The 27,358-nt window shown below is 41.5% G+C and overlaps 1 protein-coding gene across 6 annotated transcripts in view; it reads left to right on the plus strand.

Annotated features, from left to right (window-relative positions):
- The window catches only part of stxbp5l (syntaxin binding protein 5L), a 218,138-nt gene that overhangs the window by 117,418 nt on the left and 73,362 nt on the right, over window positions 1–27,358 (plus strand). For all 6 annotated transcript variants that reach the window (XM_031805714.1, XM_031805719.1, XM_031805717.1 and 3 more), the window contains exon 5: window positions 14,367–14,501. In XM_031805714.1, coding sequence (XP_031661574.1) covers window positions 14,367–14,501 — 135 coding nt within the window. The remainder of the gene's footprint in view (window positions 1–14,366; window positions 14,502–27,358) is intronic.

The raw sequence follows: 27,358 nt of genomic DNA on the forward strand, positions 1-27,358 counted from the left end.
TCCCCAGAAACCCTGGCCCATTGTTGCTAGACTATCCCATTACAAGACGAAGGTGACCGTGATGGAAAGGGGTAGGGAGTTGAAGGGCACACCATTCTCTATCAATGAACAACTCCCCCAAGAAATAAGAGAGATGACACATCCTTTATTCCATTTTTTTTTAAACAGAGCAGAGAACCAGAATGTGAACGCTTGGTATTGGATAAACTGTATGTAATCAACCAGCTCTTCGGGGACTCAAAGTTTACAACGTGGCCTCCTAAGCTAGTTCCCAATACACAGAATTACACAACACTACACATTACCACTCTACACCACACTACACAAAAACCACACTACAGCATTACAGCATTACACTACACAAAATAAACACTTATTCTCATCAACTTTTGGAAAAAACTGTTGTTGGTTTTTGGCTCCATCAGGCTACTAGGCCTCGAACAATCCATAACGGGCTAGGTGCCTATAAACTTATTTTGGTATAGCTTATTCTTATTCTTACTTATTCTTGAGTCTTGGACAATGCAGATGTAGATTCACGTTTGAGATAATCGGCAAAAGAAAACTGTTAATGATAGGCAGACTTTTTTACAGGACTGCACAAGCCTTAAAATGTTAAATAATGATTTGGTGTTTATTCGTATTTGATCTAAACTGAATGTAAGGATCGGAACATAGTTATATTGTGGCTACTCAGATGTGATTCGGAACGAATAGTTTTGATGTATTGACTCATTTCATAAGGTTATGATACAATATAAAAACGTAAAGGATTCAATATAATAATGTGCTCCGACGCACATCGGCAATCCGTTAAGCCCATGGTCACCAGGGTCGGTTGAATCCGCCTGCTCGCGGCTGGTAAATCAAAACAAACTAATGGTATGCTAAACTAAATTGGTAAAGCCAATAGTAACTGGTTTAAGAAAGTACGTTTTGCCTAGTCATCGTGGGGTACTGTGTGTAGATTGTTGAAGAAAAAAACAACAATATAATACATTTTAGAATAAGGCTGTAACGTAAAAAAAAATTGTGGAAAAAGTCAAGGGGAATACAGAAATGCTTTCCGAAAGCACTGTATATGTCCATAAAAATGATGCGAGCTGATTCATGATTTCGACTGGTTGAGTCAGACAAATGTTGAAGAGAGGTAATGTCTAGATGCTTTTCATAGTGGAGACCAAGTTTTTGAATTGCTTGGCTGGGCTGATGAGACAGTGGATTGCACACTCAGATGGAACAGAGAAAAAAATAGCCATTTAACGTCATAGATTTAGCTGGTGGTAACTTGTGGCATAGAAACCAACCAATCAGCATTCAGGATTAGACCGGCCCGTTGCAAAAATTTGGATGATGTACTATTTTTGGTGTTGTGATGAATAAATTGGATACCAATCATCAGTTTGGGGAAGGCTCTTTCCTGTTTCAGCATGACAATGCCCCCGTGCACAAAGCGAGGTCCATACAGAAATGGTTTGTCGAGATTAGTGGGGAACACAGGAGGCTGTTGAGGGGCGAACGGCTCATAATAGTGGTCCCAACGGCGCAAATGGAATGGCATCAAACACCTGGAAACCACGTCTTTGATGTAGTTGATACCATTCCACCGATTCCGCTCCAGTGATTACCATGAGCCCATTCTCCCCAATTAACGTGCCACCTACCTCCTGTGGTGTGATAAACTTGACTGGCCTGCACAGAGCCCTGACCTCAATCCCATGGAACACTGACTGCGAGCCAGGCCTAATCGCCCAACATCATTGCCTGACCTCACTAACGCTCTAGTGGCTGAATGGAAGCAAGTCCCTGCAGCAATGTTCTAACATCTAGTGGAAAGTCTTCCCAGAAGAGTGGAGTCTGTTATAGCAGCAAAGGGGGGACCAACTCCATATTAATGCCCATGATTTTGGAATGAGATGTTCGATGAGAAGGTGCCCACATACTATTCGTAATGTACTGTATTTGTAATGCTAGAATATAACAAGGATGACATGTGAGCACATTTCTTTTGATCTTTGTTTTTCTTCCAAATAGGCAACGTGCAAGTAATGAACATTTTAAGAATGGTTCTTGTTTTCAATTTCTTTCTCTCGTTTTACTGACATTCTGATCTAATGAACTGAATGAATAACTTTCCTCTATAGTGATTGTAGGAATGCGAATAAGTGAGCCTAAATGTTTACGCAGAATTTTTTATTTGGCAAACGGATCTAATGAACTGAACGAAATGGTCCGAAATGGCTTTCCTTTGTTTTATTCGACAACTGCCAACTTGCAAAGTGAGCCGATAATGAGCAGCTGTATACAGACTTGGTGAGATATACTGTACATGGAGGAGGCTTAATCAAGCTAGTCGTCTTGATTACTTTCTTGTAGCCTTCACACTAGCACCAAAAGTAAAAACGTATTGATTGGGGCAAAATGCAGTCGGACCCTCAAATAACTGGCATCCACATCACTCTTACAGAATTTCCACATATAAGCAAAGCCTACTGGATGACAACCTGTTTTTAACCAAGACAAAGGATTTTTACAACTGACTTTTTCCTGCATGAACATACGTACAGCAGATCCCCTTGTAGTGTAGGACACTTTAACATGTGGCTTTAAAAGGTCATGCAAATAAAAAAAATCTGTCAACAGAGTTCATATTATTAACAATGAAATAGAATAAATAACAGTAGAGATAGAATCTTCAACATAGAAGTGGAACCAAAAAGAATTGACAGAAACGTGTTACAAATGACTGAGTCATCTATGATTCACAAAATTATATTTTGAAAGAGGAAGCAAAGTAATTTAAGCATACATTCTCTTTTCAGTCTCCTCCATTTCCACTAACTGAAGTTAACTGTAAGGATGTTTTCCCTAATAATAGTGTAAAATTAACAGCTGTACAGAGAGACTTGCACGAGGGCCAAATTGCAGAGAAAAAATGTATTACTCTCATTAAGTACATTTTTTAATCATCATCATTAATATAATGTTTTGTTTTCAATGTACTAATAAAATGAGCGGTTTCTTTTTTTAAATGACTTACTTTACCAAAAAGTAAACATCCAGAGAGCCTCTGTATTGACCCCCCACCCCCTATTTACATGAAATGGTTCGGTCCTGCCCCCTGCCCCCTGCCCCCTGCCCAGGAACAGTACTTGCTAGCAGCGAATTGCGAGTGAGGAGTGTCGGTGGAGCATCATGTCTCAGCTTCCTAAAGAAAAATCTGGCTTCCAAAAATGAAAAGAAAGAGAAAAAAAGACAGGAGAGAGAAAAGAAAGCATGACAGTATGTCACCCAATTTTTCAAAAAGGAAGGTGGGTGTCGTCTGTGAGTGGTGGAAATGAACCTGATAGCTTAGTTCATGGTGAAATAGGCTGCTTTTCCTCCCCTAACATTAGTTACTTAATATCTTCACAGAAAATGTTGAGTATTTATATTTTGCTCCTCTTTTAGCTGATATTTAATCAATGCAGGGAAACTTTTAGCAAGCTATTCATAGTAAATCAGTTGTCCCTGCCCCTGCCTGGTGCCAGTCCTAACAGATGCAGCTTCAGGTTCAGTAGCCCTGTCTCCCCATACCCCTGAACCAGCCCTACTCCCAACTGAAGAAGGAGGTTAGCAGCATTGTGTTGAATGACATGACATTTGGCATAATTGCAGGTACTGTAATGCATTGAGGACAGGAGTGTGATTCTCCAGAAAGGAAAAATCTCACACAGAGGCAGCCAATATCAGAGTCTTAAAGGAAGAGATGCAGGCTCTTAGAGATGGATGGGAGTCTCTCCTTTCTGAGGCAACACTGATTGCTACGCAAATGGATGTTGCACCTCAATTTAATAAGGAACACAGCCGCCAGAGGAAAAGATTCCATGATGAGACCTCTCAAGAGGATTTTTTTTAACCTTTATTTAACTTGGCAAGTCAGTTAAGTACAAATTCTTATTTTCAATGACAGCCTAGGAACAGTGGGTTAACTGCCTGTTTAGGGGCAGTACAACAGATTTGTACCTTGTCAGCTTGGGGATTTAAACTTGCAGCCTTTCGGTTACTAATCCAACGCTCTAACCACTTGGCTACCCTGCTGCCCCAGGATACAGCTCAGGACAGTGCAGCAATGGTGTTTCAGAACACAGTGTTTTTTACTGCTATGAACAACATCATAAGTGACTTGGATACAAGGTTCCACACTACTGTAAAAATTGTAAAATCATTTTCTGCTGTTCTGAAAGTTGGCCAGATTAGTGAGGATAAAGTCCCGTCTGTGTGCCAACCACTGATCATGGAGTATTCCAGAGATCTTACACCTGAGTTTCGACATGAAGTAAGACACCTGAACACAGTATATTCTGCCACTTTCTCCCCTAACTTGTCCCCGCTTGGCCTCCTGAATGCAATTTGTAAGATGCAGTTGCAAAGCATTTTTGGAGAAGTGTGCGTTGCTTTACGTATATTTTGCACACTACCTGTGACTGTTGCTGGTGGCGAGAGAGCTTTCAGTAAGCTAAAACTGATCAACTATTTTAGGTCCACTATGTCCCAGGACAGGCTTTGCAATCTTGCCATGCTGTCCATTGAAAGTCAGTTAGCTAGAAAGCTGGACTTCAAAGACTTGATCAAGAAGGCTCGGCGCTGGGCTCTTGGTGTGTAAAGACTGAGCAAGGGCCAGTGATAACTGTTCAATGGCATGGCTATGGATATTGGATCACTACACACATGATGCCCACAAGCTGAGAACAAGACTGAGAACAGACTGAGAACAAGATGTATCTCAAAGTCATGGCTGGATTTTCACAAAATTTGTTGTGCACAATCAAGAACCCAAGTGGAAGAAACCTATTGATTTGGTGACCTTTTGACCTTTCTTCTAGCGCCACAATCAGACCTTTTCATTTCCATTTTGTTTTCCATTTTCCATTTCCACTTTTACAGCTGTTTATTTTCTAATTGGTATGTATACTTAGTTAAAAAAAATCTACTGCTGATTTGAGTATTTTGTTTCTTATATCATTCTATAGTTGATAATATACATTTATTTTAATTGAAGAGGTTCATGTATATTTAAGTTATATTTATTTTAAGTTATTCATTAATGTTAAGAAAATGTTCCATTCAAGAATTTTAGCAATAAAATTACATTTAGACAGTAAAATATGGCCTTTAGCACATTTCTTATAAAGGGTATCAGTCTTGCATCAAATCGTGAATTCCACTGTATGCAGAATGTTGCATGCATGTCTGCACAGTGTTATATTTTCACAGCTCACAGTAAATATTGGACTACAAGAGAGTTGCAAGCCTGCAAAGGTAGAGTTATTTAAAACTTTGAACTGGTCGATTTGGTTTTGGAGGTGTGTCGTTACAGCAATTGCACAGGGTTGGTTGTGGCCTGTGGACGTGGGGCCCAATGTGATATCTTTTCATGGGGCACAAAATCCCTGGCAGCTCCACTGGCTGTACGGTATCTACCTAGATGTAATTTATATCAAAATATCACATGACTTTATTCTTGCTATGTACAGTTCTGTAGAAAAAAAGTGCTATGTATGTAAAATGTGGGTAGAATATACATGTAAAAAAATATGTAGTAGTGGGTCAATTTTGCTATAAAAGAAAACTACAATGACCATAATCCATTGCACATCTGCTTGTCCGGTTGAAGAGACCGAAGAATGCGTAATTGTGAGAGGATATAGAGAGCGGCTCTTGCTACGCAAGTTACAGTATTTCTACTTGAAAATACATGATCTAAGTGATTGATATTTGGTATTCAGGAGTCATAAAAGTATGCCTTATTTTCTTTGAAGAACTGCAAATAGTGATTTTTGTCAAACAGCCTAGGCAGCAGCTCTAAAGAGATGAGATGATGACTTGGAATGAAATAATAAAGTCATCAAATCAAATAAATGTAATATACACAACAACTGAAATATTTTATTCAAGTAGAGTAATGTGAATAAATGATGGTTATTAAGTGATAAGCAGTAATGGGCAGTCAGTACCATCATGGGACTTTTGTTAATAGCTTTATTCTGTGTTGTTACAGCATTCAACTCACTAAATGCATAGTGCATTTAATGTAAACAAATGTATCGAAACCTAAATAGAAAACCGTAATTATTTTTGAAATAATCAAACGGAATCTGAACCGACCTCAAAAAGCGCTAATCAAGCAGCGCTAATTGCTAGTTTGTTTGTGCATGTCCATGTTCCCAGCCTGCTGTGATTAAATGCAGTGGTAAAACGCTTTCAGTTTTGTGTGAATCCTGCCATCTATACAGGGTTTTTGGTTTGGATAAGTTCTAACCGTCACAGTAGGAACAACATACTCTATGCACTGCCTGATGTACCCAGTCACAGAGTTGGTGCATACGTTGATACTATTCCCAGAGGAGACCCAGAACATTCCCTAGTCCGCAGGATCAAAACAGTCTTGAAGCATAGATATTCTGATTGGTCAGACCAACGTTGAATAGTCCTTACCATGCATGCTTCCAGTTCAAGTTTCTGCCTGTAGGTGGGGAGGAGCTGGATCGAGATGTGATCTGATTTGCAGAAGAGTGGGTAGTGGAGGGTCTTGTAGCCGTCCCGGAAGGGAGAGTAACAATGATTAAGCGTGTTATCGCAGCGTGTAGCACAGGAGATGTGTTGGTACAAAATCGAGAGCATTTTCCTCAGATATCCTTTATTAAAGTCACTAGCATTGTTATTCACCAGGCTGGTGAGTGACAGAATTGTTGCAGCAGTTTTGCCTTGGAGGAGTTACCTTATTTAGTTTTGATCTCTAAGAAGTAGAGGTGAGAAGTGATTCTATCAAAACAAAATCAGCTTCTATTTACCCTCTGCTTGTCACTGTCTCTCCTCCCCTCTCAACCCCTTTATACTCGCCTCTCCTGTACTTGACTTTCCTGAGATATTTTACACTGTGAGAATATGCTTTCTTATTATAACGTTTGTTTTGTAATGGAAGGTTTTTTGGGACATGCACCCAGACCTACAACATCTGAGAAATTCATGATCATGATCCAACCCCTAGATTCCGAGAAGTACACTGGTCACCGGAGATGATCCTGTATAAAGTTATTCTCTGTGCTTCTCGGTGCCTGGCTGAGATACTGAATTCGAGGCATCTCAAGAGCCAATTAGAATCTCACACCGCTGAGCTGAATAAAGGGGACACAATACTCTTGGGACGAGGGATAGCCTTTGCTCTCCTAATGCACATGGATGAAAGCGTTTCGCTCAGAAGTAGGGCTTTTATGAAGGTTTGCCAATTAATGTGTCTGAGTGTTTGGAGTGTGTGTACGTTTATTGATGTACTTTCACGTCACTGTGTCTGGGTCTATGTCTATTCCATTAAAAAAAATAGCTAACAGCAGGTTTTCGCTTATGACATATGCAGTTTTTTTTCTGTTGGGCTCCCGAGTGGCGCAGCGGTCTAAGGCACTGCATCTCAGTGCATGACTGCAGTCCCTGGTTTGAATCCAGGCTGCGGTTCGGGTCTGATTATTCTCTGGTCTGTTAGAGACCGGGTCCCCTTTTTTTCCATATCGGGTCCATTCTGGTCAGGTCTGATTGTCCTCGGGTCCGTTCGGGTCCTGGGCCAACTTTTTGGACCCGTGAAGACCTCTAGCACACATAGAAAAAGACATGGATGGTGATTCACGAGCCAGCCAGTGAACCATTAGTTAGCTCTCTAACCACTCCTATGATGCAGTGCTTTACCCCTGCAATACCCACAAATCACCTGAGTGTTGACTGGTAGACGTCTGGGAATCACGTGACAGATAACTGAGAATCACTTGTGTGACACCTGAATATCACACACTCAGCCTGTATCCTCGTTGACGCTCTGCTTGCAAATTGGCAGATCAATCTCCCCATGCTCCATACAGTTTCTTTATCTGTCCATGACTAGTAATCCAAAATGGCCCGCTCCTCTCATTCTCCTCTCCGCGGGAGAAACTGAGACTGTTACAGAAACAGATGGGAGGTCACGAGGCATGTGGCCGAGATGGTTAGAGAAACAACATCTTCAATTAAATCTCTCCCTCCCTCCATCTATTTACTTCATTACTTATATTTGTTCCCCCAGAAGCTCCTTGGCTGCCCAGCCAGCTGGCGGTCAGTTCAACCCACGCCTCCTCCTGATTGATTGATAATTATGAGCCGCGGTGACGGCGCCTCGTCAAGCTGTCTGAGTCAAACAAAGCCTTTGACTTTCACTCCATTACACAGTCACCCTCCGAGACCTGCGCCAACCTTTTTATTTTCTCACCCTCCCTTGTTTCTGTATCTCCGCTCCTAAAGTTCTTGATTTCCAGTGACATTTAAATTATGCAAATGGGTGTGTAAATGAAAGAGGTCGTCTGGGCACCATCGTGAGTCTAATGGGGTTGTCTGAAATGGCCGCCTCCTAACAGCTGATTGCCTGAGTGGGGACTGAGTCATGTTTCTCCTCAGCCAAGGGCTTTGATTTCAGTATATTTTTTCTTATAGTTAGAAGGCTCAGTGAGTTGTACCAGTTGGAGTACTTAACTTCACTTTGATTAGGGCTCTTGGGGTTCATTTTAGAAAGAAATGTCCTTCCGTGTAACGATCAGGAGAAATATAAAAGGGGCAACAGTTGAACCTTGAGGAACTCCTCATTTAAGTAGTTGATTTTGTAAATGTCCATTATCTGAGTTTTTCTCCATATACTGCTGGGAATCAAGTGTCAATAATTATCCTTGCCAGCTATAAGAACTAACAGAATACCTACACATGTCATTGTGACATGCAACCTCACTCAACTTTCCTCTCTAGATTATGCTGCTGATAGACTTCTGGCAGCAAAGCTCGGGAAAGTGTCAAAAATAGTCAAATATAATCTTCCCCCTGTTCTCTCACACACTTCCTCTCCTGCCTGTGGAGTGGGTAACAGGTGTGATATCTCGCTTTATTAGCTGGGTGCTCTCCCATAATATATGACAATGACTTCAAATGAAATCCCAAGTTCAAAAACACTGGGAACTGATGGCACTCCAAAATGTAAAAAATAAATAAACACGTCTGATGAAGATTATGCGGCTGAAACACTTCTTGCAGTCAAATATAATCTTCCCCATTCTCTCAAACACAGTCGCCCTCTCCTGCCTCTCCCAATTTACCATTCCCCTCACCCCGGCACACCCAAGGGGTCAAAATCCTTTTTTGAATTGTCTTCCATCTCATTTATCTCCTATCTAATAATCCTGCGTCTCCCGGGTAAGTGGAAGTGGGGTGGCGAGGAACGGGGCCCACTCATTCTCTCTCCTGGAGAGGTAATCAGCATAGACAGGAGAGAATTAGTGTGTTGATCTGTATTCCCTAGTGATGGTGCTTATAAACACGATGGATGCTAATGCAGACTGAATGACTGTATGAACACCCCACCACCACATAGAAGCCTACTTCTGAATATATTACATAACCCCACCGTCACATAGCAGACGACCACCTGAATATGTTTTACATTTGTACATTTGAGTAATTTAACAGACGCTGTTGTCCAGAGTGACTTACAGGAGCAATTAGGGTAAAGTTCCTTTGCTCAAGGGCATATCGACAGACGTTTCACCTAGTTGACTTTATTGCAAGACCGCAACGCCACATAGAAGCCTACCTCTGAATATATTACATGTTACATGAACACCAAGCATGCCTCGCTATCAATGGTTTATTGATTGACTAATGACTACACAGCTGACGTAGTATATTATGCACAACCTTACGTGTGAGTGAAGTATGCTCGTACACAGGGCTCAAAATCATTGGTAGCACTTGTGCTCCTAACTTAGGAGCACCACACAACATTTAGGAGCACCAGAAACATGTTTTTTATTTTTTATTATTGAGATATAGCCTACGTTGGGCCTATATGAATCCTACGTACTTATTGCTGTGCCATGTTTACATATACTTTCAAATGTTTGCATATACTGGTAAAGCTACCAGGTAGTTAATAGGGCAAAAAATCTCATTAAGATTTTTCAACCAACTATTGCGATATATTGTAGATTAAAACACTTGTGTCAACTGTTGGAATCATAGACATATAATGATTATTCTAATTATATGTTTGATGTAGTTTGGCATGACATTTAATGAAAAAGCCAGGTAGGAGTTATGACAAGGTAGGAAGCAAAGTGTTGGTCAGTGTTTCCCAGGGGAACCTAATCACATTTGAATAGAGTTTCATTTAGACAAATATTTTAGAACAGGCTATCTAATTGAGAACATCCCGTTGCACAAACACCATGCTGACCCATACCGAAACCTAATATAATGACATACAATACCAATCTTAATGAGATTCTAAATGAGACACCTACTCATTCAAGGGTTTTTCTTTATTTGTACAATTTTCTACATTATAGAATAATAATAGCCATCAAAACCATGAAATAACACATATGGAATCATGTAGTAACCAAAAAAGTTTTAAACAAATCAAAAAATGAGATTTTTGAGATTCTTCAAAGTAGCCACCCTTTTCCTTGATGACAGCTTTGAACGCTCTTGGAATTCTCTCAACCAGTTTCATGAGATAGTCACCTGGAATGCATTTAAATCAACAGGTGTGCCTTGTTAAAAGTTAATTTGTGGAATATCTTTCCTTCTTAATGTGTTTGAGCCAATCAGTTGTGTTGTGACAAGGGCGGTTTGGTATACAGATGATAGCCCTATATGGTAAAGTCCATATTATGGCAAGAATAGCTCAAATAAGCAAAGAGAAATGACAGTCTGTCATTACTTTAAGACATGAAGGTCAGTCAACACGGAACATTTCAAGAACTTTGAAAGTTTATTCAAGTGCAATTGCAAAAACCAACAAGTGCTATGATGAAACTGGCTCTCATGAGGACCGCCATGGGAAAGGAAGACCCAGAGTTACCTCTGCTGCAGAGGATACGTTCATTAGAGTTAAACTGCACCTCAGATTGCAGCCCAAATAAATGCTTCACAGAGTTCAAGTCACAGACACATCTCAACATCAACTGTTCAGTGGAGACTGTGTGAATCAGGCCACCATGGTCGAAATGTTGCAAAGAAACCACTAACTTGACACAACTGTGGGAAGCTTTGGGGCCAGCATCCCTACAGAACGCTTTCGACACCTTGTAGGGGAAAGGTAAAGGGGGATACCTAGTCAGTTGTACAACTGAATGCACTCAACTGAAATATGTCTTCCACATTTAACCCAACCCCTCTGAATCAGAGAGGTGCAGGGGGCTGTCTTAATCGACATCCACGTCATCAGAGCCCGGATAACAGTGGGTTATCTGCCTTGCTCAGGGGCAGAATGACAGATTTGAACTTTGTCAGCTCAGGGATTCGATCCAGCAACCTTTCGATTTCTGGCCCGATGCTCCTACCTGCCAGGCTACCTGCCGCCCCTGGGAATATAATATAATACATGAGTTTCCCTTATGGGGATCTACATCAAATCAAATCAAACCACCAGTAGTAGCAACCAGTGTTAGCACTAACGTTTGCTTTGCCCTAGCTAGTGCATTTAGCTAAATGGAATTTAGCTAGCCAGCTAGCTAATAAACAATAAGCATTAGTGTTTAGCAGTATTTTAGGCACATGCCAGCTTCCTTAAACTAACTTGCGTTTCACCGAGAGCAAGATACACAAACTAATAATATAATAGAGAAAACTTGTGGATTCATATATAGAAATAATGCGGAAAGCCGCATCGTTCTTGTTTTGCAATAATATGTTGAGTGCATGAATTGAGAGCATGCTGAGGGAATAAACAGCATGGAGGAACTGTGTGCTGTCTGCTTGAGATACAGGGGGTGGGGCTTGGTGTGGGTGGGGCTTGGTGTGGGTGGGGCTTGGTGGGGGTGGAGCTTGGTGGGGGTGGGGCTTGGTGGGGTGGGGCTTGGTGGGGTGGGGCTTGGTGTGGGTGGGGCTTGGTGTGGGTGGACCTTGGTGGGGGTGGAGCTTGGTGTGGGTGGCCCAGGAACTGGAAGCAAGCATCTGCAGGTGTCATTCTGTCTTGTTTGAGAAGAGCTGAGGGAAAATATCATTACTCATTTATCTTTTTTTTTAAACATTTTATTTTAGTTGTACTGGTGCTCCCAAAATAAAACGGGTCGCACAGCTAAATATTTTGTTGGTCGCACTTTAGAGCCCTTATTTCATACTTTCAAGTGAGAAAATGACACGTCGAAATGGAGCCGGTAATGTGTATAATCAGATGTGTCGTATTACTGCAATGTAACGGAACAATAAGCAAATACACAAATACACATGGCAGTGTGAGAGAGAGAGAGACAAATGGAGCGTGCAGCCAGGGTAGCGCTTACCATGATAATTGCTTTTAACTGGTTTTGTCTGTGTTTTTGAGCCCTGGGCTCAATAGTTCAGAGATATAAAGAGGCGTGAGTTGGGGGAGAGAGGGAAGGAAGTAAAAAGGAGATAACAAGTTAGAGAACAAAAGATGCAGGGCATTTTCAATCCCAATGATACTGACCACTTGTGATTAGCTTCTGTTTGTCTCAGGGTAATGATGCGTGACTTATTGATGACTGCTGCCGAATAGGTTAAGGAGGAGGAATAATTAAAGGCACAGTGCAGTCAAAAACGTGATTTTCTGTGTTTAATACAGTATATATTTTCACACTATGAGGTTGAAATAATACTATGAAAGTGTGAAAATTACGATAATGTCCTTTTAGTGATATACTGCTTGCACGCAGGATTTACGGTATTTTTGCCTGGAAACGTGTTTGGCCAATGTTTATACGACTCCCTTACAAACAGGCCAATTTGACCACATTCTTGCCTGCATATGCCTTTTATAGCTCCTGTGCCGTCATGCCGGTGACGAGTAGTAGTGGTGTGCAGATATGGGTGGGCCTCTATTTGAATAAATCAATTGAGAATAAACACCAGAAAAAAATTATCTATATTAAATTTGTTTAAGCAGGTCCTAAGAAACATAAGACTAATACAATATATTATCAGAAGAAAAGAATGCCATATTTTGAGTTTAATTAGACCTATGTTACGGTTCTGTGCAGCCATGGCTGCTCCATCCAATTGAAAGCAATAGTTAGTTATTTTGTTAATTAAACAGACAAGACACACCTACCCGATCACAGTCAACACACATATATTTTATAGTAAGTATATAATGGAATTTAACAGAATAAAATAATATGTTTCCCAAACAGCAACACGGGGAAGTACGTGAAACCACTGCCATATAGAAAGGCCATCCTTTTTGGATCCATGTTTCATCTCTGTCCTATGTACACTTTGTGTACACTTTGTTTGGGAGAAGGCGTAGAGACCTATCTTCATGTTAGTCTCCTGTTCATATTTCACAACCTCTGCAGGCTTTTGGAGTTGCATAGGCTATACACGATCGAGCAAAATAATAGGCCTACTCTTGATTTAGGCTACATTATTGCATACTAAATGTTTCTGATCAGTGATATATGACCCAACTAATAGATGAGCCATACAACTTCCACTTATTTGCCCAGCCAGAAGCCATTTAACAAAATAGCCTGTACAGACAGAGATTCAGTGAAACAAAATCACATGGATTGATTATCAAACAAGTCAGTCTTTTGGTCGGGAGTAGGCCTAGGCTACTACCTAACATGGCAAAATGTTCGAAATAAACTAGTCAAGATGATCAACTAGTCAAGATCAACTAGCCAACTAGTCAAGATGATCATGAGCAACACTCACCTTAACTTAGCTAACATTTCCCCAGCCTAATCGTAGTCTAACTAATATCCAAATGGAAATTCAGTGAAAACAGAAATCAGACATTGAATGATGTATCAAGACTAGTCCCCAGGCTTGTTTCAAAGCAGCGCGGTGGCGCTGTCCCAATCAAAACGGTGCTGAAATGATCCGGTAGTGGACAACACTATGCATGGATGGAATGACTTTGGGAGTTTCACTAACTGAAATGATCCGGTAGTGGACAACACTATGCATGGATGGAATGACTTTGGGAGTTTCACTAACTGAAATGATCCGGTAGTGGACAACACTATGCATGGATGGAATGGCTTTGGGAGTTTCACTAACTGAAATGATCCGGTAGTGGACAACACTATGCATGGATGGTCAATTAGTTAATAGGCCAATAAGAAAGAGCGTTCCAAACCTCTTTGCCAATAACAGCTTGTTTTCAGTTTTCACCACCTCACTCAGACCAATCCCAAACAGTCCTGGCAACATTTTTGCTTGAGAAAATGTTCTCTGCTAAGAAGCAATTTTTTTTTTTTTTTACAATTTTAACTGAAAACACAACATAATCTAAATCATTACATCAAATGTTATCGTATTTTAACGCTGCTGTTTGTTTTCCTCCTCAGGATCACTTTTTGCCACCTCCCCTTCCAGAGTAAATGGCTGTACGTGGGCACAGAGCGTGGCAATACACACATCGTCAACATCGAGTCCTTCGTTCTGTCTGGATACGTCATCATGTGGAACAAGGCCATAGAATTGTGAGTTGAATCATCTAACATACACAAATGTTCAATAGTCAATGATAACCTAATGATGACGACTATGAAGTTCTTGTTGTGTGGGTGATAATATTCTGAGGATTGTTGTAATGATGATGACCATAATGATGATAATGTTCTATTATATTTAATACTGAGTTCACGGCAGTGACGATGGCCTTGTTGGGTGGATGATAATATAATGATCATGATGATGATGATGATGATGATAGTGACTAGCCAGGCAATTCAGGCCACAGAAGGCCTGGTATTTAGTTAGTTGAAGCCATAGACCTATATTTACAGAGTTGGGCCAACTTTTCTTATGTTGAAAATGGTTCTGATTCCAGAAATTCAGTTACATAGCATTGTTTAAATATTCCCTGTGTAATGTTAATGGGGTGCTAACATGGGTGCCATATCATTTTGTAGTGTAAATGCATCATAATGCAGAAACCTCAATGTCCCAAGTAACTCTCTAAATACATTTGAAGTCGGAAGTTTACATACACCTTAGCCAAATACATTTAAACTCAGTTTTTCACAATTCCTGACCTTTATTTAATCCAAGTAAAAATGATCTGTTTTAGGTCCGTTAGGATCACCACTTTATTTTAAGAATGTGAAATGTCTGAATAATGGTAGAGAGAATTATTTATTTCAGCTTTTATTTATTTCATCACATTCCCATGGGGTCAGAAGTTCACATACACTCAATGAGTATTTGGTAGCATTGCCTTTAAATTGTTTATCTTGGGTCAAACATTTCAGGTAGCCTTCCACAAGCTTCCCACAATATGTTGGGTGAATTGTGGCCAATTCCTCCTGACAGAGCTGGTGTAACTGAGTCAGGTTTGTAGGCCTCCTTGCTCGCACAAACTTTTTCAGTTCTGCCCACAAATTTTCTATAGGATTGAGGTCAGGGCTTTGTGATGGCCACTACAATACCTTGACTTTGTTTTCCTTAAGCCATTTTGCCACAACTTTGGAAGTATGCTTGGGGTCATTGTCCGTATGGAAGACCCATTTGCGACCAAGCTTTAACTTTCTATTGATGTCTTGAGATGTTGCTTCAAGATATCCACATAATTTTCCTTTCTCGTGATGTCATCTATTTTGTGAAGTGCACAAGTCCCTCCTGCAGCAAAGCACCCCCACAACATGATGCTGCTAGCCCCGTGCTTCACGGTTGGGATGGCGTTCTTCGGCTTGCAAGCCTCCCGCTTTTTCCTCCAAACATAATGATGGTCATTTGTTTCATCAGACCAGAGGACATTTCTCCAAAAAGTATGATCTTTGTCCCCATGTGCAGATGCAAACCGTAGTCTGGCTTTTTTATGGTGGTTTTGGAGCAGTGACTTCTTCCTTGCTGAGGGGCCTTTCAGGTTATGTCGATATAGGACTCGGATATAGATACTTTTGTACCCGTTCCTATAGCAAATTCACAAGGTCCTTTGCTGTTGTTCTGTGATTGATTTGCAATTTTCGCAACGAAGTACGTTCATCTCTAGGAGACAGAACGCGTCTTCTTCCTGAGCAGTATGATGACTGCGTGGTCCCATGGTGTTTATACCTGCGTACTATTGTTCCTACAGACAAACGTGGTACCTTCATGCGTTTGGAAATTGCTCCCAAGGATGAACCAGACTTGTGGAGGTCTACAATTTTTCTTCTGAGTTCTTGGCTGTTTAAAGGCATAGTCAACTTAGTGTATGTAAACTTCTGACCCACTGGAATTGTGATACAGTTAAATATAAGTGAAATAATCTGTCTTTAAACAACTGTTGGAAAAAGTACTTGTGTCATGCGCAAAGTAGATGTCCTAACCGACTTGCCAAAACTATCGTTTGTTAACAAGACATTTGTGGAGTGGTTGAAAAACAAGTTTTAATGACTCCAACCTAAGTGTATGTAAACTTCCGACTTCAACTGTACTTGGCTCTGGTTGAAGCTGTCGTCATAAGCAGCACCTGGTATGCTGACCAGAAGGAACAGTCATACAGTGTAACAATAATTTATAAAACCGGTAGCGTTTGGATCCTGAATGCTGATTGGATGAGCAGCATTCCAAGCTGTGCTATTTTGGCCATTAGACACATCTATGCCTGCTAACAGTTCCATCTGAAAATGATCACTGTGCCTCCATAAGAATATCATGTTCATGTTACTGTCCCAATCATTTCTTGTATTTATCTCAAATCACACATTATTTCCCCTTGTTTCCAGCCTGGCATTTAGTTCGGTACAGTTGGGGCTAATATAAGCCTAGCATTTAGTTTGGTACAGCGGGGGTTAATATAAGCCTAGCATTTAGTTTGGTACAACGGGGTTTAATATAAGCCTAGTATTTAGTTTTGTACAGCGGGGTTAATATTAGCCTAGCATTTTTATTGATTTGATTTAACTAGGCAAGTCAGTTAAGAACCAATTCTTATTTTCAATGACGGCCTAGGAACAGTGGGTGAACTGCCTAGGAACAGTGGGTTAGTTTGGTACAGCGGGGTTAATATAAGCCTTGCTGTTTGCCTGTTCTACCTCAGAAGCAATGTGTCACTTTTTTATTTTGATCTCTGTAGTGCCATACATAGAGTGAACGGAACCCAGATGAGACGAGACAGTCAAAAAACAAGTACTGTATCAACGTCATGATCATAGACATATCCAAATGACAATAGAAAAATGTACACTGGGTTAGCTATCTAACTGGGTTAGCTATCTAACTGGGTTAACTATCTAACTGGGTTAGCTATCTAACTGGGTTAGCTATCTAACTGGGTTAACTATCTAACTGGGTTAGCTATCTAACTGGGTTAGCTATCTAACTGGGTTAACTATCTAACTGGGTTAGCTATCTAACTGGGTTAGCTATCTAACTGGGTTAACTATCTAACTGGGTTAGCTATCTAACTGGGTTAGCTATCTAACTGGGTTAACTATCTAACTGGGTTAGCTATCTAACTGGGTTAACTATCTAACTGGGTTAGCTATCTAACTGGGTTAGCTATCTAACTGGGTTAACTATCTAACTGGGTTAGCTATCTAACTGGGTTAGCTATCTAACTGGGTTAGCTATCTAGCAAGTGACAATAACGTTATTCAGCCTGCACAGCAGATTTAGTTTAGAACTGAGGACCAGTCCTTTTGCATAGCAACTATTCAAAAATAATTGAAGACCAGGTTGTATCTGTAGCAACATGATCAAAAGCGCTAACAACCAGATTTTTATCCGGACTATGTCATCTGATGGAAGAATGAAATTGTATGAACTGACATATCAAAATAACTTTTTAATGGAAATATGAAATTCATTGTTATTTTAATATGTTGGTAAACATTTTATGAAGGCAATAAGTCACGTGAGGCAGTGCTGTGTCCGCTATCTCGTCGGGCCGAACAACGGCATTTACCTGTGACTGTATTCATGACATAGCACTGCCTCTTGTGCCTTATTGCTTAAGTAGTAGACACGAGTGGTTCTGTATGGCTCAGTCAGTATAGCGGGACACTTGCAATGCCAAGGGTCATGGGTTTGTTTCCCGCTGGGGCCATACTTACATAAAACGTATGCACACATGACTGTAAGTCGCTTTAGATAAAAGCATCTGAGAAATGTATTATTATAAGTGACATATCCAGACAGAGCCTTCAGACACCTAGTCCAATGAGTCTCTTCCCTGTCACACACAGGAAGTCTGTTCTGTAGGCTTTATTCACCTATGCTTTGTCCCTCGGGTGTTAGTCTGACATGCCCTCCACTGTAGTGTCAATCACGCTTCACTCTAGTCCCATCCACCGAGGCGGCTTTGTGCCTTGACTTGACAGTGTTAGCCAAAGTAAGCAGACTGGATTTCAATGGGTGGGCCGTCTGTCAGTTGCTCCAATGGCAGGCTCAGGAGTCTACCACTGGGTGGGAGCTAACCAAACATATATCCGAATCCTCCTGCTTAATTGGAATGTATGTTAATTATTATCATGTATTATACCACAACATTGTTGAGTACTAGTTTCTGATTGGCTCATTTCTAGTGTGCATTATTTCTTTGTAATACATAGCAATAACCAACCGTGTCGTCAAACGTTCATATGTTTGGCTGCCTTTGAAATCAAAAATCTAATTGAAAACATCATTGGCATTGTTCAATATTCGATTTTCAATATAGCAAGCTAACATTTAGGAGGACTGATGGTTTGGTCAGCTAAGCTAGCATGTCTGCTTGTTCAGTTACCAATGCAACTACAACAGCTATCTAGTAAACTCGCTAGCTGCTTCAGTTGATGTTGAACACGATTACATTGGCAAAATAACACATTTCTAGCTGCAAATGCAGTCAATTATAGCTTCATGCGTTCTCTGAAAATAATGCAACTCTACAGAAGGTTGGTGCCACTCCACTGTGCGTTGTGGCACATACCTTTCATACCGCGCATTATTGTCCAGAGAACGCATAGCCCCTCGTTGATTATCCCTCACATGGTCGTCAGCAGTTGTTGACGTTGGTATCATTAATATGACCTTTGAGTCGTTTAGCAGACAGTCTTATCCAGAGTGACTAGGGTTGAGTGCCTCGCTCAACACCTAGTAAGCTCAAGATTTAAACCAGCGACCTTTCGGTTACTGGCCCAACACTAGCCCTTGTTCTATCCTAAAGCCTCTTGCACTGCCACGTCAACTCATTTGTCAACTAACCCTAGCTGAAGGTTTGGCAAACTAACGTTGCTCACTTACACCATGCCAGTGTTAGATGATGCTCATGCAATAACTACGACTACTTTTAACATGTGTTAAGTGGGTTTTAAAGAGTAGTTCAATAAAAGTGAAACAATAATGTTTCGTCCTCATCAACGTGTTTAAACAGAGACAATGAAGCCTGTATTGTCTGACTGTGTTGAACTGCTTTCCACTCAGTATGTATGAAGATGAGTCTCTCTCACAAACACACACACCCACCCACGCACGCACGCACGCACACTGTGCTCCTTCACAGGGAAAGCATCAAGCATGCCTCTAATAGAAATGAACTGCAGAGGGGAAGGAATGAGGTTTGTTTTTTCCCTCTCCGTCATGCTCGAGGAGGACGGAGGTGTGTGAGGAGCTAATGTGTTTGTGTGTGTGTGTGTGTGTGTGTGTGTGTGTGTGTGTGTGTGTGTGTGTGTGTGTGTGTGTGTGTGTGTGTGTGTGTGTGTGTGTGTGTGTGTGTGTGTGTGTGTGTGTGTGTGTGTGCGTGTTAACGTGTGTGTGTTTGCACAAGTATTAAATTGGAACAGCAAAAACCATATCCCCAATGTTTATTTTCATGACATTTACCATATGCACTTTCAGGCTTAAAGGCCCAGTGCAGTCAAAAATGCGATCCCCTGTGGGTTTAAAAATATATTTATATTTCCACACTATGAGGTGTAGGAGCTGTTTGAAAAGCACCTGAAATCTCAATCTGTTTTGTTAGGAGGGAGTTTTGGCCTAGCTGGTGACATCATCAGGCGATAAATTAGTTAATCGACCAATAAGAAAGAGAGTTCCAAAACCCACCAATAACAGCAAGTTTTCATTTCCCCCCTCCTGACTCAGACCACTCCCAGACAGTCCTAGCAAAATTATTGTTTGAGAAATGACTCTTTGCTAAGAAGCCATGTTTCTTCTTGACCATTTTAATTGGAAACAATCACAGTAAGCTACTTAACATTAATTGTTACAGAGAAGTGTATCAGGGATCAAGGTAAGACCCAGATGCAGACTCAAATTATCACAGTTTATTTTAGCAACGGGGGCAGGCAACGACAAGTCAAGGCAGGCAGGGGTCGAGAATCCAGAGTATAGGGGAACAGACACAGGACGGCAGGCGGGCTCAGAGACAGGCACAGTAGTCGGGCAGGCGGGCTCAGAGACAGGACAGGAAAGGGTCAAAACCAGGGGGGGGGGGCAAGAAAAAGAGAGACTGGGGAAAAGCAGGAGCTGAAAAATGGTGGTTGACTTGACAAACAAGACGAAATGGACAAACAGAGAACACAGGTATGAATACACAGGGGATAATGCGGAAGATGGGCGACACCTGGAGCGGGGTGGAGACAATCACAAGGACAGGTGAAACAGATCAGGGCGTGACAGAAATGATTTAATATTAAGATTAAAGCGACTGCTTTGGACCTTTTAAATTGAGGTGGAGGATGTTATTATACAGATTTTCAGCTCAACACACACACGCTAAGACACACATCACTTATTTAAAGTGGAGCTTTTCTGAGCAGGACTCTTTTTCCTAAAAGCCCGTACCAAAACACTCATTACATGATGTGTGTATCTCCCCGCCCTCCTGAGTATTGACTGAGAAGTGAGGCACTTGTGATCCAAAATGAATTTGCTTTTCCATTATCAGAAGTGGGAGACATGGCAAGTACACTGCATCCATCTCGATAGAGCTGCATTGCTGGCAGGAAGAGGATGTATCGGACACATAAACATCACACTAGCATGCTGGCTGATTCCCCCAATGGGTTGCAAAGACAATATACCCAATTCATTCTGGCTCCTTGGAAGCAATCAATCACTCAACTATTATCTCTCTCTCTCTCTCTCTCTCTCTCTCTCTCTCTCTCTCTCTCTCTCTCTCTCTCTCTCTCTCTCTCTCTCCCTCCCTCCCCTCCCCTCCCCTCCCTCCCTCCCTCCCTCCCTCCCTCCCCTCCCCTCCCCTCCCCTCCCCTCCCCTCCCCTCCCCTCCCCAATAAGGGCTAATTTAAAGTAAGTGCCAGCTGTCCTTTATTCACAGCTCCCAGGATGGGGCCAGAACCCCCTACTACCCATAATGCTCTAGTCTGGGTCTTTTCCTACGAGGCTTTAGATGTAGTGTCTGTGTAATAAAACCAGGGAAAGAAAAGCACAGCCTCAAATCAAAGCAGAAAGCGGGAAGCCTGATGGGAACATAGCTTCTTTAGGAAGACACAGGGGCTCCTACCTCACTCCTCATTGTATTTCACAAGACAAAAATGTCCACCGTGTTGTATGAAAAAGGAACACAAGAAGACAAAGACTTGGCAAAGAGGGAAAGATAAAAAGACGGATCAGCTATTCAAATATGAGTCATAATGATGTCAGATTGTTATTTCAGAACGTTTACTGTTCTGTATATAGCTCCTTGTGCGAGCATTCAGTCTCTGATTTCCTATACCTTTGAATGACTGCAGTAATGGCTCGTGTGTTTCCTTAATGAGCCCATTATTTTCTAATTAGGCCTGAGTTTATCAGTCTAATGCAATCTCACTGGTTAACGCCTGCCGGTTTTGGCAGCAGCCTAAATTGAGACAGAAATCCCTGAGGGGCGGAACCCAGGCACACGTCTGATAACAAGAGACACATGCTACGTTTCCTCCCTCCTCTCTCTCTCTTCTTCCCACCACCTCCTCCTCCCTCCATGTCCTCTTGCATGTCAGTCTTTTCACTAGTCAATCTAGTGAGGCCCAAGAGGAGTAAAGCCTGACACCTAACAGGAAATGAGTGGAGAAGAACACATGGTTACCGCAGCAAATAAATAAAAAAGTTTTGGTATCTTGTCTGTTGAAGTCGCTGTGCAGAGATACACATTAAAATACTTGCACACAACAGAAGCGATGTGTGTGTGTGTGTGTGTGTGTGTGTGTGTGTGTGTGTGTGTGTGTGTGTGTGTGTGTGTGTGTGTGTCATGATTGTACTCAACTTGGCTGGCTGGTTGGCTGGCTGGGGGACCAGAGGCTGTTGGGAAATTAGTTTGTCACCACCAACCAGGCTTTTCTCCAGAGAGAGAGAGATAAAGAGGAGAGAGTCCTTGGGAGAATCTCAATTTGCATACACCTCGCGTCCTCTCTCCTAACCTCCTTCTCAAAACCCATTGGATCAGAAATCCAGAGATCGCTCCCTTCTGGCCTTCTCCTCTAATGGGTTTTGAGAAGGAAGCGAGGAGAGAGGGGCCAAGGAGTATGCAATTGGGATTCTCCCCTTCTGCGTCGAACAGATCGAGGACTGTCGTTACTGCAGGGCCAGCAAATATTGACACAGTCAATAGTCCCAAAGCCCTGAGCCTCTTCACCCAGCTCTCAGTTTCCTCCACATTTCATGTTGATGTTAATGCAACTTACCATCTATCCTCATCAGCTATAATATTATAGGCCATCCGGTGAATAGAGATCATGTGGAGTAAAGCACTTCCCAAATTTCTCCCCGCTTAGTTGCTGTCAAAATATCTGTGTAAGTGGTATGAATACTTGGTAGAACTGCAGAATAGATTCCAGCTACCCTCTGAATGTACACATAGTCCTGTATTGGTGTGTATTCAGTAAGAAATAGATATTCTACTGAAAATGTTACATAAATACAAAATGTCCATTATGCCTGACTGAAGCTAAGGAACAGCATATACAGCACCAGTCAAAAGTTTGGACACGCCTACTCATTCAAAGGTGTTTCTTTATTTTTACTCTTTTCTACATTGTAGAATAATAGTGAAGACATCAACACTATGAAATAACACATATTGAATCATGTAGTAACCCCCCAAAAAGTTAAACAAATCAAAATATATTTTAAATTTTGCATTCTTCAAAGTAGCCACCCTTTGCCTTGATGACAGCTTTGCACACTCTTTGCATTCTCTCAATCAGCTTCACCTGGAATAACTTTCCAACGGTCTTGAAGGAGAACCCACATATGCTGAGCACTTGCTGGCTGCTTTTGCTTCACTCTGCGGTCCAACTCATCCAAAACCATCTCAATTGGGTTGAGGTCAGGTGATTGTGGAGGCCAGGTTATCTGATGCAAATCACTCTCCTTCTTGGTCAAATATCCCTTACACAGCCTGGAGGTGTGTTGGGTCATTGTCCTGTTGAAAAACAGATGATAGTCCCACTAAGCTCAAACCAGATGTAATGACACATCGCTGCAGAATGCTATGGTAGCCATGCTGGGTAAGTGAGCCTTGAATTACAAATAAATCAGTGTCACCAGCAAGGCACCCCCACACCATCACACCTCCTCCTCCATCCTCCGTTCACTTACTATGTGTCTCACAAAGACACGGTGGTTGGAACCAACAATTTCAAATTTGGACTCATCAGACAAAAGAACAGATTTCCACCAGTCGAATGTCCATTGCTCGTGTTTCTTAGCCCAAGCAAGTCTCTTCTTCTTTTTGGTGTCCTTTAGTAGTGGTTTCTTTGCAGCAATTCGACTATGAAGGCCTGACTCGCGCAGTCTTCTCTGAGCAGTTGGTGTTGAGATGTGTCTATTGCTTTAAGCATTTATTTGGGCTGCAATCTGAGGTGCAGTTAACTCTAATGAACTTATCCTCTCCAGCAGAGGTAACTCTGGGTCTTCCTTTCCTGTGGCGGTCCTCATGAGAGCCAGTTTCATCATAGCACTTGATGGTTTTTGCAACTGCACTTGAAGAAACGTTCAAAGTTCTTGACATTTTCCATATTGACTGACCTTCATGTCTTAAAGTAATGATTTGTCATTTCTCTTTGCTTATTTGAGCTGTTCTTGCCATAATATGGACTTGGTCTTTTACCAAATACGGCTATCTTCTGTAATACCACCCCTACCTTGTCACAACTGATCTGATTGGCTCAAACACATTAAGAAGGAAAGAAATTATACAAATTAATTTTTAACAAGGCACACCTGTTAAAACCTCTCTGGAATATGTGGGCTAGCGTCCCACCTGGCCAAGGGAAAATGCAGAGTGCCAAATTCAAATAAATTACTATAAAAATCTAACTTTCATTAAATCACACATGCAAGATAGCAAATTAAAGCTACACTTGTGAATCCAGCCAACATGTCAGATTTCAGAAAGGCTTTTCGGCGAAAGCAAACGATGCTATTGTCTGAGGGTAGCACCATAGTAAACAAAGAGAGAAAACATATTTCAACCCTGCAGGCGCGACACAAAACGCAGAAATAAAAATATAATTCATGCCTTACCTTTGACGAGCTTCTTTTGTTGGCACTCCAATATGTCCCATAAACATCACAAATGGTCTTTTGTTCGATTAATTCCGTCGATATATATCCAAATTGACTTTTTATTTGGCGCATTTGACCCAGAAAAACACCGGTTCCAACTTGCGCAACTTTGCCAAAACATTTCAAACTACTTTTGTATTACAACTTTATGTATTTTTTTACGTAAATAATCGATAAAATTGAAGACGGGATGATCTGTGTTCAATACAGGAGGAAAACAAACTGTAGCAATGTTTCTGGTCACACGCCTCTATCTAACAGTACACTTCAAGTTACCCTCGTTCAAGATGGCCGTACTTCTTCATTACACAAATGAAAAACCTCAACAAATTTCTAAAGACTGGTGACATCCAGTGGAAGCGGTAGGAACTGCAAGAAGGTCCCTTAGAAATCTGGATTCTCAATGAAGAACCATTGAAAAGAGAGTGGCCTCAAAAAAAAAAAATCTGAATGGTTTGTCTTCTGGGTTTCGCCTGCTAAATAAGTTATGTTATACTCACAGACATGATTCAAACAGTTTTAGAAACTTCAGCGTGTTTTCTATCCAAACTACTAATAATATGCATATCTTATCTTCTGGGGATGAGTAGCAGGCAGTTGAATTTGGGCATGCATTTCATCCGGACGTGAAAATACTGCCCCCTGTCACCAATAAGTTAATTGAAATGCAATCTAGGTGATTACCTCATGAAGCTGGTTGAGAGAATGCCAAGAGTGTGCAAAGCTGTCATCAAGGCAAAAGGTGGTTACTTTGAAGAATCTCAAATATAAAATTGATTTTGATTTGTTTCACACTTTTTCTTGTTATTTCATAGTTTTGATGTCTTTTCTACTATTATAACATGTAGAAAATAGTAAAAAATGAAGAAAAACCCTTGAATGAGTAGGTGTGGCCAAACCCTTGAATGAGTAGGTGTGTCCAAACGTTTGACTGGTACTGTACCTTGTGCTGGTTTTTCTTTCTGTACTTTCTGCACTGTGTCATCATGCCCTATCTATTTCAGGTGTGTCACGTCAGCCTTTTAATTTTGTCATCACAGAACATGCCCACCCCCACTCACACACATACCACAAAGAGAGGGAAAATGACTAATGCAACCTACAGCATTTTATAATTGTCTCTTTTGTCTGGTGTCTTTCAGGAGCAATACGTTTCTAATCCTGCTCTAAAGAAATGATTCACACCCTCAGCAGGCTGAGGAACAGAAAATACCCTAATCCTTTGTGAGCCCTGAAGAAATAATGATTTTCATTATCTTTTTCTATTCATTGTCAGACAAAGCGTGCTCATCTGAAAAACAAGCATGAAAAAAAAATGGTCATTTCACCTGAGCTCTCATGGTTGGATATTCTCTGGGGGAATCTCAATCGCATACTCCTTGCGTCCTCTCTTCTATCTCCTCGCCTCCTTCTCAAAGCCCATTGAATGAGAAACCCAAAAGTCCCTCCCATCTGACCTTCTCCTCCAAAGGGTTCTGAGAAGGAGGCGAGGAGAGAGGATTATGTAATTGAGATTCTCCCATTGTGTATGTGTACTCTGTGACAAGAGAATTGTGGGTATTGGTTGAATAATTAATGTCTCAGCGTAGACGGTCGAGGCCCTTTTCAGACGGGGTGGAATCTTCTCGACAGGATGTAGATATTTCCCCTTCTGGTAGCTCCTCGTCATCCCATCCCGCCGTTACCATGCTGACCAAGAAAAGCCAACCTAAACCTGCCGGCCCTGTGCAGCTTCTACAAAGGCTTGCAGCGTATGTATGTATGTGCGTGTGTGTGAATGAGCATGAGCATGCGTGTGTGTGCAAGCTGGCAGAGTGATGAGTCGGCGAAAAGGAGGACACTCGGACAGATTGGTGTGGTGACCTCTCCCTCAGGGGAGCCACGTTTTTACCATGAGATCCAAACCCAACACAGACAAATCTAAGGGTGTTAAAAATTTTGGAAATGATCTCCAGATAGAGAACCTGGGCGTTTTCCTTTGAGACTCAGTCTGGTGTACTCCCGCAGAACCACTTTCAAGGATTATCATGAACGAATTCAGGTTCAGAGAACTTTAGTTTCCTCAATGAGGCAATTCATTTTGCAGCAACACAATACCTATATGGTGAAATCAAACAAACAACAACCGATAGCAATGGGTATTTAAAAGTGAAGGAGGCTGAGGAAGTGCAATTTCATAAAAATGGGAAAGGGGTATAGAGATGTGAAGCCTAAAAGAATCAGCAGAAATAACACGTGCTAATGTCTTTGTGATGAATTGAGAACATGTGTTTTTGTAATGGCTTATAATAGATGAGCTCACCAGCCGACAACAACAAACCCACTGGGTTCTGGCGTTGCCATGGCTCCCTGGGACCTGCCAGAGCACAAGGTGTCTGTGTGTTTCCCGACAGCGGTGGTAATTTGTGGCCAGTCTCCTCTGATTGGGTTTGCCTGCCTCTCTTTGTCTGAAGTCGGCAGCTGTAAGACTGTGATTCTGCCCAGGCTAGCGTAGCGTGGTGATAGCCGGGGTCAGGCCAGTCCAGGTCTCTCTCTGTCTGTCTGTTGTGTGAAGTGTTTACATTGCACTGTTTTAATGAAATGTTGCCGCTCCAGACGCTGAACCCTGAGCAGCCAATGAAGCAACTCCACGCAGTTCATACCCTGTAAAGCTGTAAGGACTCCGAGTCTCTTCGTTCTCTCAAGTCAATTCAACACAACCTTTACTTTGCAATATCAATCAAAGCGCGGTTTATGAACCAATCATTTGTCCGACAAAAGAATACAACCATGAACCTAATGTGATTTATCATCTTTATTCTACTCTATTCTATTCAAAGAGACACTGACCAGGTTGCTGGCGAATATGCTGTTGAGCGATTTTGTTCTT

Source organism: Oncorhynchus kisutch, linkage group LG26, assembly GCF_002021735.2.
Source record: "Oncorhynchus kisutch isolate 150728-3 linkage group LG26, Okis_V2, whole genome shotgun sequence".
NCBI classification, from domain to species: Eukaryota; Metazoa; Chordata; class Actinopteri; order Salmoniformes; family Salmonidae; genus Oncorhynchus; species Oncorhynchus kisutch.